At 42.9% G+C, this 13,407-nt stretch overlaps 1 protein-coding gene across 1 annotated transcript in view; it reads left to right on the top strand.

The window, feature by feature from the left end:
• The window catches only part of cntn3b (contactin 3b), a 48,969-nt gene extending 36,533 nt beyond the window's left edge, over window positions 1–12,436 (top strand). Inside the window, exons 13-22 of the mRNA XM_073468333.1 lie at window positions 2,943–3,060; window positions 3,918–4,076; window positions 4,204–4,353; window positions 7,101–7,171; window positions 7,563–7,797; window positions 8,221–8,330; window positions 9,635–9,821; window positions 11,417–11,529; window positions 11,630–11,795; window positions 12,345–12,436. Coding sequence (XP_073324434.1) covers window positions 2,943–3,060; window positions 3,918–4,076; window positions 4,204–4,353; window positions 7,101–7,171; window positions 7,563–7,797; window positions 8,221–8,330; window positions 9,635–9,821; window positions 11,417–11,529; window positions 11,630–11,795; window positions 12,345–12,436 — 1,401 coding nt within the window. The remainder of the gene's footprint in view (window positions 1–2,942; window positions 3,061–3,917; window positions 4,077–4,203; window positions 4,354–7,100; window positions 7,172–7,562; window positions 7,798–8,220; window positions 8,331–9,634; window positions 9,822–11,416; window positions 11,530–11,629; window positions 11,796–12,344) is intronic.
• Window positions 12,437–13,407: the final 971 nt, after the last annotated feature.

Raw genomic sequence — 13,407 nt, 5'->3', positions numbered from 1 at the left:
TGCAAAGGCACATAATGAGATATAGTTTTCACAGAATCTGTTTCCCCTGTCCAGAGAGATTACCAGCCCCCTGCTCAACAGCTTCTGATGAATTAATTAACATAAATAAAGCAAATCTGCCTCATCACACCCTTCCTGCCAAGGCAGGACGCCTTGCTCTCGCTCGCAAGCTCTCAGGTCGGCCAGGTGGTGGCTGACATAGCAGAGAGAATCAGACATGGCAGAGCCGTGTGTAAAAACTGTCAGGCGAAAGGAGAGCAGATGAAAGGAAGGGGGAAGGAGAAAAGAGAGCAGGAGAGGTAGTCTCTTTAGCCCGTGGCCGCACAGAAGTGCCATTCGGCTCAGAGCTGCTTTGTCAGGTGCTTTAGAGAGGTGGAGATCCACGGGCTTTTTTTGCCCTGTTGCCAGCCCAGAGTGGAGCTCTGATCACTAGCTGCCGGGGCTGATGAAATCTGCTATGGCAGCAGAGAGTCTTACCTGGCTCGCCCCTTAGGTGTCTCGTTTCTAAAGCAACACAATACTTTTTACAGGCTGACATGCTTCGTGACAGGCCACTTTCAAGAGGTGACTTTCAAAAGGTGGATTCTCATGTATAGTCAAAATGTGAACAGAATAATACTCTGTGAATAAAATATGTCCGTACACTGCGATTATGTTTAACCTTGGCATCCATTATGTAGTTTTAAAGGAAAAGGCTGGTGCCATTCTAGATTTTTGCTATCCTCATTGAATCCTGCAAAAAGGCCTAAACCTGGCGCCGTTTAGCTCAGTTGGTAGAGCAGGCGTCCCATGTACAGAGGCTTTGTCCTCGCTGCAGCGGCCCTGGGTTTGAGTTCCGGCCTAGGGCTATTTACTGCGTGTCACTCCCCCTCTCTCTCTCATCCTGTTTCCTGTCCACCTTGAGTCTGTTCTATCAATAAAGCTGTATAAAGGCCAAAAAAATACTTAATACTTAAAAAAGACCTAAACCTACAATGAATTGATCCGACTAAAGATCCCTTCACACTGTGCGATAACAGCAACCTTAAAGGTTCAGCGCATGTCACATTATACAAGATGGGTCTAATAATATCTTGTTTGCAATCTGTTTTAGACTGTACGATAAGAATTTCTAGACATGCTCGATTCTGTGATAAATGTTTGGTGAATTGTCGGGTTATTTTAAAGTTCAACCTACCATATATACCAATGTGGTATCTGTGTGTACAATACAGTTTTTGCCAATGTATTCTGTGTCGTTTAATTCTGATTTGTTGGTTTGTGCACAAGGGTCATACTGAAAATTAGTGAGAATAGGTCCTACATTTTGGACAACATGATCATTTTTTCCACAAACTATCTTTGGTTGCCAATACTCAAAATTAGCTGTAGGTGAACATGTGTGAGTTGATATTTAAGTATCGGTGTTAGCCCCCTGTTTGCCGTCTCCCACGCAAAAACACTTCAAAGACAACACAGCTGCAGTACAGTAGCATACCGCTAGCCTGCAGCTGCATTTCCACACTTATTCTGTGTGAACAAAGACGATCAACTGACTGGTACCGGAGGTGAGGTGATGTTAGGTTTATTTTATTTTTCAGGGATCCTTAATTGATTTGTATAAGAAGGGGGTTTACTCATGGGGGAAGAACTAAAATGAGAACTGATAGCATTGCCAGAGATCATATATTGATTTGTTTGGGAAGAGGGTTTCCTCAGGACAGATTTGAGAAACCAAACTTTTTAACAAACTGAATTTCTGTCTTTTGTTATTCATTGTTGAAGGGGAGAGTTTCAGGGGATAAAATAAATGATCTGTTGATCCTTACATATCCAGATGTGTCTAACAATTTTTTTTTATTTTTCATTTAATTAAATTGTGACCTCAAATTTGAAAGTCAAATAAATCAATCACTCTTGCATTGCATAACTTGATAACTTGTTCCTTCATCACAGTAAACATGACCACTATAGTCTATGTTAGGGGTCAACCAATATAGCTTTTTCAGGGCTGATACTGATACCGATTATTAGACACAAGTACTGTGCTTAAGTACAATTTTGAGGTACTTTACTTTAGTATTTCCATTTTCTGCTACTTTATACTTCCTCTTCACTCCATTTATTTGATACATTTAGTTACTAGTTACTTTGCAGATTTGGATTATTCAGTGTTAGTAGGCTATTTATTGTTACCGATCAGATATTGTTGTGGGCGGGACATTGTGTGAGAGAAAGCTGCACCAGAGTCAAAGTAGCACATTTTTAAATTAGTTTTTTTTAGCGGCAAACTGACAGAAAAATCACAGAAACTGAAAAACAGAAAATGCTAAATATCGGCCCTGATAATAACCAGTGCCACAGAAAAGGTAGGGAAGATGCAGCAGACAAGGGCATTGTGGGTTTTGTTTTTTTTTTCATGGGATTTGTTGTTGATAAGGAAAAAACAGAAAACACCAGCCTCATTCCTTTAAAGATTTTCCACAAATACTACAACTGTCCTCATACAGATGAGAAAGTTGATTCAAAGTTTGTTGATGTTTTGTTGTGCTCCCTCATGGCCACCACATTCATCCTACTTACGTAGAATAATATTTGCTCTTTACATGGGGAGTTATACTCATATCTTGCTTGAGCTTGTGTAATTAGAGAATAATTAGGATTGTCTTGCCAATTAACTAGATGTTGTTTGTTTTGTGTGTCCTGTGTATAGCTGGTAGCTGTTTGTATCGGGTGGGCGCTGGTTGGGCGGGTAGTGCCTGAAGGGCAGCCAATAGGATTATTTGCGCAGAGTACATCTGCCATGTCTGTTGTTGGTGTTTGAAGAGATGCAAAAATCAGTGGCCTGGAGATGATGTGATTGTGCAAAGCATTATAAATGTTTCAAACATCCCAGAGCCAAAAGCTAAGTGATGAAATAGCACTCCATATCTTATACTTATTTTTTCAACCATCCCTTCCAGACTATATCAGGGGATCTGATGATTCGTAACATCCAGCTGAACCATGGAGGGAAATATGTGTGTGTTGTTGACACTGATGTGGAGAGCCTGTCCACCTCCGCCATCTTGGTTGTCAAAGGTAAGAGATCCAATTGATTTCAAGAGCTTTCTTTAGAATGCTTGTGTATGAATACCCTCACGTGAATACCCTCATATAAATACATCCCTGAGGCTTCCTGTAAATAAACAGTGAAACAAAGCAAGAATGGGTGTTACCTCAGTCTTGGTTCTGTCAGCTCCTGTTTACATTATATATGTGTTGCTTAAATCTCCAACAATGGCACACACTCATTCACTCACTCACTCACTCACTCACACTGGCATGCATGACTTCAGGCTGAGGTTTGTTGATATGAGCTTAGTGTATCTGGCGCATTGTGTGGGCTTTTCTCTTGTGATTTACATTGGTATTCATGCCCTTAACAAACTGTAATAGCTGTCCCAGGTGTTTTGAGAAGGCAATGTTTATCACAGAAAATGACTATAATTGGCTCATTTACACATCGGCAAAATATCATGGAAAGCATTTGAATAATTGAGCAGTAGTGCAAACAACAGCAACATGGTAAAGCCGGAGCGTGTAGCAGTCACAAACACTCCCATCTCTATTTGTATTAACTCTTCTTGTATTCTTCTCACTAATGTCTGCTCCCATGTAGCCCCTCTTTCCTTTGCTCATAAATGATCCCATCCAGTGTCTCTCTCCACTGCTGCTTTTCCTATGTTCAGTAATCTCTTCGTAGCGCTGCACATCACACATGCCGTGAATGAAAAGCCCCTGCATGCACACACCAAGGACGCAGCCTTTAATTAAAGGGAGCGTGATGGCCTTGATATGTAACAAGGTGCAGAAATCCTTATGAGTTTGATGAGAGGAGGCTTCTTGAAATGGATGATCACAACAGGTTCACTCTTCCTTTTGCCTGATTGATTTAGGTCCGCCAGGTCCTCCGGACAAGGTGGCAGTGGATGAGATCACAGACAGCACGGCCCAGATCTCCTGGACACCCGGAAGGGACAACGGCAGCCCCATCACCGGCTACATCATCCAGACACGGACACCCTTCACAGTGGGCTGGCAGGCTGTTGACACAGGTACGATTAAACATTCCTCCTGTCCCCCTGTAGTATTTGTCTGGGTTCTTTTTATTTATTAATGATTCAATTTGAGTCCAGTTGGGAGGCAGCCTTGTTTTCTAAAGAACTCATTTCCACTCTGCAGTGCCGGAGGTAGTCAATGGTAACATGCTGACAGCCGCAGTGGTGGGTCTGAACGCCTGGGTGGAATACGAGTTCAGGGTGGTGGCCCGCAATGCTGTGGGCCTGGGAGAGCCCAGCCCAGCCTCAGCTAAGACCAGGACAGAGGATGCCAGTATGTGAAACTAAATACTTCACCTTGCACACACATACACATATAGACAATAGTGTTGAAGTATTTCAAGCTTTGATTTTAAAATGATTACTTTCTGGTTATACATCACAATCTTGAATGGGATTATATTTTATCCACAGTACTAAAGGTAATTAATGACGATAAAGATGTTTATCTTAATTTTCTGTTTTTAACTTGTAATCTTTAGTTGGTAGTAGAGCAAAGATTCCTGTTACCTTTTGAGCTGGAAACATTTCACATTGCTGTGTGTTTGATCATCGGATGAAAACAAAAATGTCCCGACAGCACTGATGGAGCTCAGAACCCAGAGCTGCATTTTAATTGACATTTCAAGCTGTGATAAATGTGAAATTGTAGAGAAAAGTCAAAGAAGCCAAACTCAACATACATCAGAGATTTTGCGATTTTGGAGAAGTCTGTGTGTGTGCACCTCTGTCAACAAATGACTCAAAAATGATTGATGATTTTGCCTGTATCAAAGGAGACATATTATTCTCATTTTCAGGTTCATAATTTTATTTTGGGTTACTACTAGAATAGGTCCACATGCTCTAATACTCATCATCTAAAACACATCAGTTTTCTTACTGCCCAGTGCACTTTATTCTGTCTGAAACACTCTGTTTAGCTCCTGTCTCTTTAAGGCCCCCCCTCCTGAATACCCAGTCTCCTCTGATTGGTCATCTCACACACGCCTGCCCCAGCGCCGATAACAACAACTGAGCAGCTGTGCTAAATCAAGTTTTACGTGCCAAACTAACCGCTAGGCATAAATTAGAGATGTTCCGATACCATTTTTTCCTACCCGATACCGATTCCGATACCTGGGCTTTGGGTATCTGCCGATACCGAGTACCAATTCGATACCAGTGCGAGTTGATAAAAAAAAGAAAAAAAGAAGATTTTTTCTTTTTCTTTTTAACAGCTGTGTATACTACTAACCCTGTTTGGATGTGATATGATTGCTATCATTGTTCTATGGCAGAGAATGATTGCCATACAAAATTCATTTATTATCTATTTTGACAATAACAAATTCCTTTAAAAACTGTTGAAGTGCAGCCACTTTTAAAATAGAACAGTATTAAAACAGCAGTGCAGCAGCAAGTTAAATAAATCTAGGAATAAATAATTCTCTTAAAACTTACTTACAGAACTCGTTTGCTTGCAGCACCTCACTTTCAAGGGCAAATACTGCGATACTGTGTCCACCCAGTGTGCAGAATCAGCAAAGACATGGGGCACACGTTGAGCTGATTGCCTGCACGTCTTTCAGCCTCCAGTTGTTCCCTCACTGTCCCCTAAAGTTTGGGGAGAGCAGGTTTGTTGTGCTCTTTTGCATGATGCGTCTTCAAATGCTTTAAAAGGTTGCTGGTGTTGAAATTGGCAACACTCGTGCCACCCCTCCAAATTACCGTCTTGCCTACTGAAGGTTGTGGTGGGGTTATCCAGAGTCAAATATTGCCAAATAGCTGACACGTTCCTAGCTCCGTCTGACTCATGTGAAATCAACTTCTTCTTCACTGCCCTAAAAACAGTAGTTGACAGGAACTTCCTGTGTTGGCTTTTTACAGCAGCGAAGAAGAATTGATTACAGGCGTGTAACGTTAAGCAGAGCTAGCTGGGAAGAAGCAGGGTCCTGTTTCTAAATGACATGGTGTCGGATCGGTGCATAGACTCATGTACTCGCCATACTGGTATCGGAAATGGAATGACTCTAGCATAAATAATGCAAATATGTGACATGGTGACATAGTGTGATGTCATAAAGTCACGGAATTAAAGGCAGGACTACTGACGAGGCGTTTCAGGAGCAGTGCTTTCTATGGGAGAGAGGAGCTCTTGGTGCTGACTCTGATCTTTTTAACTTTCAAGATCTTCTACATGCACATGAACATCTATAAGATACTGAAAGAGAGGGAAATAAAAGTTGATTAATGCTGCTGGATGGTGGATGTGTTTGTGAAGGACTCAGGTCTGATTTTCCACCACAGTCCAACGGATGAGAATTTAGTTCTTGAGTGCCTCGTCTCAGTGCCTCTCTCCATAGATTAGATGTCTATTAACATAAACAATCGGCTTCCAGCACAACACAGAAGTTCCACAGTGCCCCTTCAGAAGTTAAACTACCATACTAATGGCATTTCAATGTCTAGAATGTAGCTACAACAACAACTTTTGGTTTAGTAGGGCGTCTCTGTTTCAGATCATTGTCATCAATGAATGAATACACAGCCGCATACAAGCCAGAAGTCCCAGGAATTGTTGGGATCTCACTTTCCAGCGTTCAGCCCTAATAGACAACCATGCGCACATAAATGCTGCAGAAAACCGTTTGCTGACTCATAAAATGCGATGCTCCACTTACTAAAGGATACTATAAGGACGTGCACGAGTGCTCCTCCACCTCCACTATCAGCCTTGCCATCACACTGCAGTGCACAAACAGCTGAGTGGGAACAGCAATGGAGTGGGTTGAGTCGAATGTCGTTGGCAAAATACTACAGATCCTGGCTTGGCGTTAATGCACTGACATGTGGGCAATATCAGTAATTCACTATTTTGTGAAATGTTTGCACATAGTGAGGGAATTATGGGGCGTAACATAGAGGACAGTATCTGCAGCAGGCGTCCTTGTTGTCATAAGGCTACTAGTATGGTTGAGGCTTGTCATTGAGCTTTGTAAACTGTGTTCTAATTGCTCCCCTCTGGGCTTTACCTCTCAGTTCCTGATACAGCTCCCACTGATGTCGGGGGTGGAGGCGGCACAAAGTCTGAATTAGTGATAACATGGGAGGTAAGTCATCTGTCACATTTTACTGTTCTCTCCATAGCCGAGTAATGGTTTTGCTTAATTGTGCAGAATTGAACGGAGCAATTTTATGACCCACATTAGAGCGAGACACCTCTCCTCCGGCTCTGCCTCAGAGTGCCATTTCTCCCTCCAAAAGCAGGGACAAAGAGCACTTCCTCTGAAGAGTTTTGCACTTTAGCCACAATTACATAGCCATGCAGGAGGGAAAGATAAGGCAGAAGGTGATTGTGGAGTGTTCTGGGCGGTAACGGCAAAGAAAGGGGCTGTGTCTAATCACAGAAGCCCTTGTGGAGGTACAGCGCAGAGACGGGCCTGTCTGTTTCTTTGTCTGTATGCGTTTTAATATCACTATAGTTTTGTGTTTTGCTCCCAGCCTGTTCCCGAGGAACTGCAGAATGGAGAGGGCTTCGGATACATCATCGCCTTCAGGCCTGTGGGCACGGTCACATGGACGCGAGCGGTTATCTCCACACCTGGCGTGGCTCGTTACGTCTTTCGCAACGACACCATCCCAGCCTTCTCGCCTTTTGATGTGAAAGTGGGGGCATACAACAACCGGGGCGAGGGGCCCTTCAGCTCTATTGGCACCGTGTTCTCAGCAGAGGAAGGTACGGTACCAACTTCACAGCCCGGCAGGAGAGAGTGATGCTTAAATAAGCTTTAATCTCTCTCCTTACAACTATGACCTTGGAATAGTAATGATGAAATGACTTCTTTTTTTCAGTGCTGTTATTTCCCTCCCCTCTCAAGCTGGGAATGTCAACTTGATATTAGTTATCATGCTGGTAGATTACAGGAAATCCTAGCAGACACTCACCACACCGCGCTGTCAGGGAGGTATCCTGTTAATTGAATTTGCTGGGCAGATAGTCTTCCCTTATGTCAGTCACAGATTCCATTAAAAGAGAGCAGGGGAAATAGCTTTTCAGTGAAACTACAGGTCTGTTCTGTGCCTTGCCTCTTATTGCTATTAGTGTGTGTGATGTGTTGGATGAGTCTCTGGGATTCTCACCAGCGCTCTATATCTGCAGTCCCCAGCGTGGCTCCTAAGAGGGTTAGGACTAGAAGTGTGTCTGCAGTGCAAATTGAAGTGATCTGGGAAGCTCTCCCTGCCATCCCTGAAAGAGTGCTTGGATATGAGGTACGTTGTGACTCTCTGCAAAATCCTTATTTTCTTTTTCTCAAATAACATGATAATTGGGCTTCTCTCTATGCCTTGTTTATCAGCTCATAATCATCCTTTCATTGTTCTTAAATTAGTTTTCTCTCTTTTTTTTTAAATCATTATATTCTACTATATCTTCTCATGTATCTCTGCAAAGAGCTTGTTTTAAGCTTAATAATATCATGAAATGACCTCAACGCTTTGGTGTGCCAACAGCAAACGCACTAGAGGAAAATAAAATCCCTCATCCTTTCAAGAATGCAAAGAGGGCTTTGCTGTTTTTTTTCTTCTCTCCCCCGGTGCTCTTTCAATATCTGTCACCTCTGGCCCTCAGCACAAAGCTCTCCAGTTGCCATAGCAGTGGCCACATTGTCCTTTCGGAAACACAGCTTATTTCTCCAAACGCGGTCCTGAAGTGGATTTAAGCCGCTGAATCTCAATAGGCCACCAACAGTATAGATCCGGAGCTGTGGACTGCACATGCATGGCGCTCAGCCTTTAATTAGACGCCAATTGCAAATGCAATCCGGTTTGAGTTTAATGTAATCATTATTACTGCTCAAAAGATTACATTAGCACAAACTGAACTCTGGTGCTTATCATACAGAGCTTTAATTGATAACAAATTTGAAATGAAATAATTTATAGCAGGAGTTTCCCCGAGGGCCGACTCCACATTTCAGTTTAATTATTTATTGACTTAACTCTTATGTCACTTAATACCAGACACATGAATATTGAAGATGACCCAAAGCGAGCGGCAAATTAGTCCATTTGCTTTATCAAATATCTCTTCACCTGCACCCTTAATTGGAGGCTGATAGCCTGAAGGAAAGCAAACTCTGCATCTTGTCAAACAGAAACCTGCTTTGCTTTAGAAAGCGCTAATTTATTGGAACACATAAGGCCTTTTGAAATATCTGTAAGATGTTATCAGGACCTCTGCATTTCAAATATCTGGTATCCTCTTATAAAAACAAGACGTGAGATTGTTTTCATGAGCAAAACTGGCAGTAATCTCGAATCCCTCTGCCTAGGTCAGTTATCATATGACCCTCCAACGCCCTGCCTCTCTGGTTGAGAGGATGTGCATCAGTAATTGAGACTCCACTAGTGAAAAATTTATTATTCATCATCGCTCTCTCCCTCCCCCTTTGTAATACAAACGGCATTTCAGATGTCATGATGGAATATGAATTTCAATAATGCAGTGAAATGCACCACTAGAATCCGGCTGTTTGTGCCCACGATTGTCATTTATTTTTTTTTCTACCCAATAGATCGTGTACTGGGAAGATGACACCAAGCCTGACACTGTTGGCAAAGTGCGCATATCTGGAAACTACACGCTGGTGAACATCACGGGGCTGAAAGCGAACACAGTGTACTACCTCTCTGTGGCTGCTTTCAACACGGCTGGCCCCGGGCCACAGTCGGCACCCATCAACTCCACCACAAAGAAACCACGTGAGTCCGTCCCACAGGGGCATTCAAATCAGTCCTAAAGGGTCCTCGTTCATGAACCGTGTCTCCCTCAGATGACGTCGTACTGTCCTCATTGTGATAGGCGTAGCATTTCTTCAGCTTTGCTGCTTGTGCTCACAAAATCCAATCTGACAAGCCAGCTTTCCATTTACCTTGGGGAAAAAAGAAGAGAAGATAAATCAGTGGGTTGAGTGGAATGGAGCTGCAGTGACAATTTAAGATGGACAAGTGATGTTAAAGCAAAACTAGACAAGTGCTGCGCCAGCTAGTTTCTTGAAATTTAGGGATTTCAGCTCACAGAGGTTACGCAATATGAGTGAAAGAGTAACCACAGTATGCTCATGTTTCATGACAGCAGGAGTCCAGCTTCCCTTGGCCATATCTCTTTTTCATTTCCTGTGGCCAGAGATTTGCTGCCAGTGACCATACAGTACTTGACACTACCGTTTAATTTACTAACACTTACATAAGTGTTGTCTTTTCCCGGTTTTAAAGGCTGCGTTACAGTAAATTGATGTAATTTTCTCACCTCACCAGACTGTTCTTGTTCTCCACATTACTGATGATTATTTAGCAAAAATCTCAATGTGTTAAAATTTTGTGAAAGTACTGATAATTATCCATGCAATATTGTTGCAATATTGAGGTATTGGTTGAGGTCAAACATGTAGTGATACAGGTAGTTAAAACCAGTAGTGGACTCAGGTTCTTTGAGAGGCAGGGGTGAAAAAGTAAGAAGGGTACCAGCTGTATGCGGTCGGGCACCAGTGCACAGAAAGTCAGGATACATTTATACCCTAGGGGGCTTTTTTGTCACATTTGGCTCACTAGAAGGGCATCCTAGAGGGCACTGTATCATTTTTTATCTACCATTTTTTATTTCATGGGGGTTTTTTGAACATGGGGCACCGGGGGGGCGACGAGTTTGTTTTTTTGGATTCTGGCATGATCATGCCGTGACAATAAAGACATTTTAATAGTTAAAAGAGAGTGCCTCGGAGCTTTCTTGTGATTTTTAAGCCTGCAGGCATCCCTATCCAAAGAGCACCTCTAACAAGCTTAATTTGAGTCCAGGAAGCACTCTTGCCCAACACATTTTTTGAAACATGTCTTGATATTTGATTATGTTGCCCAGTCCTAGCATTTATGAAGTGCTTTTGAGGAGATATCAAAATACTGAGACATGTATCGCTATAGCCTAAAAATATTGTGATATGATTGAAGGTGGCCCTGAACACACTGCAATGTAAAAAGAAGAAAAACCCTATATGCAAATATACTAAACAGAAGCAAATGAACAAATGTGAATGCTGCACACATGTTGCAGTTCTCTTCATTTTCTTTCGTCCATTTGCATGTTTTTTCTGAGTTGCAATATGTGGAGCTCTCAGGGCCACCTTAGAATTCATTCTGTCTTAATTAGTGAGGGTGCTCCGCTGCAGCCTCCATTTATTATTCAGACTGATAAGATGAGAGTTGGTCCAAGTGGAGCTTCTGTATGAAGCAGTCGCACCACTGTAAACTCATTTCATGCAGCAAACCCCTTACTATGTCTTTACCTATGGTTCATTTTCTAGCTCCAGATCGGGCTCCACTCAACATCCAATGGACCATGATAGGCTCCACCCTCACGCTGCACTGGGATCCTGTCGTAGCTATGGAGACGGAGTCAAAGGTCACTGGATATTTGGTAGGTCCCAATTCCCTGCAAAGCTCTGATTTATCTCCACAATCAAGGATGGCGGTTTTTGCATTGGCTCATTTCTCTGCGTCACCCTCTTCTGCCTCAGGTGCTGCTGAAGAGACACCGCAACAACGACATCAGCACTATCTTGACCAACAAAACCACTGCGGAGCTCAGCCTCTCCGCCAATGACAACTATCTCATTCAGATCAAGGCCATGAGTGAGGGCGGCGAAGGTGTGGGCAGTGAACCCATCCACATCCATAAATTAAGTGAGTGTACTGTTGCCTTTGCTTCTTTCTACCATTTTCTTTGTGACCGCGGATAAAGCTTGAGTGAGGATTCAATAATTCAGAGACAACATTTAATTTGGCTTCATTGCATCCCTTTCCAACCATGTGTAATAGACTTATTTCGAGTGCGAGAAAAGCGACCTTTTTAGAAATGCGTGCGCGGTGTCATCCATCTCTGCCATTGGGTTATTATTCCTTGTTGACTGGCTGCACAGCGCCGCAGCATATAAAGCAGTTCTGTGCTCCCATCCCACTGCTGTGCAAAATTGTGAGGCGTCTCAGTTTGCCGCTCTCTTCTCGGATGTGATACGAACTTTATCTTCTCAGGATACTTAAATAGCCTCTCCTGTTGAAAGCCAGTAATAATGTAGATATGGAAGGAAAAAAAAAATCACAGCGGGCTTTTGATTTATGATTACGTGTCAGAAATTTAGAGGATACAGCTCAACAGGGTGCAGGTTTTTCTTCTTTTGATTGGAGGGGTATATCTGGTCCTTCACGAGCTGCTCTGCTGGTTTTTTGTTGCAGGCATGGGAGCGCGGGGTTCAGGAGCGGTCCGCCTCAGCCCATTGTACCTCTCTGCAGTCCTCATCAGTGCACTGCTCTGCGCCGCCTGGTGATGTCTAATCAGAGCCCACGGAGCGCCCTCCCTCCCCCTCCATCCCTTCAGTCAGCCTGGTCTATGTAAACCCTCCACTGGACTGGCACAAGGCCGGGGCTTCAGTGGCAGGGCTGGGGAAGACTGGAAAGGACTGGACTCCGCCAAAATTCTTAATGGGACCACGCCACTTTCTTTTAAAAGGACCATCAGATACGTGATGATTTGCGTGCATGATATCTTTCGGTATTTCTTCCAGCGTCATAAGTGCCACCGTGCTCTAGGTTTCATTTTAGAAGTTATGATGTCTACATGACTTATCTAATGAGTATCTTTGGAGATACTACTGCCTTAAAACCCATTTTACACATACAGTCCATACCAAAGTAGGTGATAGAGGCTGCTTGCTTTATGGTTTCTTTAATCCTATATAAAAATCTACTTTCCAAAAAGTGTATTCACAAGAATTTATCTGCCCTAGGCCAACTTCTCAGCAGGTGATTAGCCTATATTCAGTGGTTTTATCGTCTCTAGAATAAATCTTAATCCATTCCATCGAAAGAACATCAACTACTGTCCACAATTATCACATTCTTCGCAGCTTTTTGCCAAATTAAACATCCATCGCAGGCTTAAAAGTTTTACAAGGCTTAGTCAGATGTGTAAAAGATGCACAGCAAATTGATCAACTGTGCCTCAATCCCACTTATCTCTGTGTAATATTCGGTCTTTCTGAGAGCCGCTGGCTCCTGAGCTTAAGGCCCTCTCTACATTACCCTGATAGATCCTGGCATTTGCTCTCTATCTCATGCTCCTCTAAATAATAAATGCCTATCACGCTCTGCATTCTCAGTCTAGCGAAAAAGTCGGGATTGCAGAGAATAGAGACGTGTGTTGTTACTAAGTCAAGCAGATCCCATGTGTACTGTTCCTCCTCTACATTTAGACGACCTGTGTTCCAGATACGTATATCATATCACAGAACATGCACCG

The sequence above is a fragment of the Pagrus major genome, chromosome 6 (assembly GCF_040436345.1).
Source record: "Pagrus major chromosome 6, Pma_NU_1.0".
In the NCBI taxonomy this organism is placed as follows: Eukaryota; Metazoa; Chordata; class Actinopteri; order Spariformes; family Sparidae; genus Pagrus; species Pagrus major.
The sequence above is the reverse complement of the archived record's forward strand: the minus strand, read 5'-3'. Positions and strand labels throughout refer to the sequence as shown.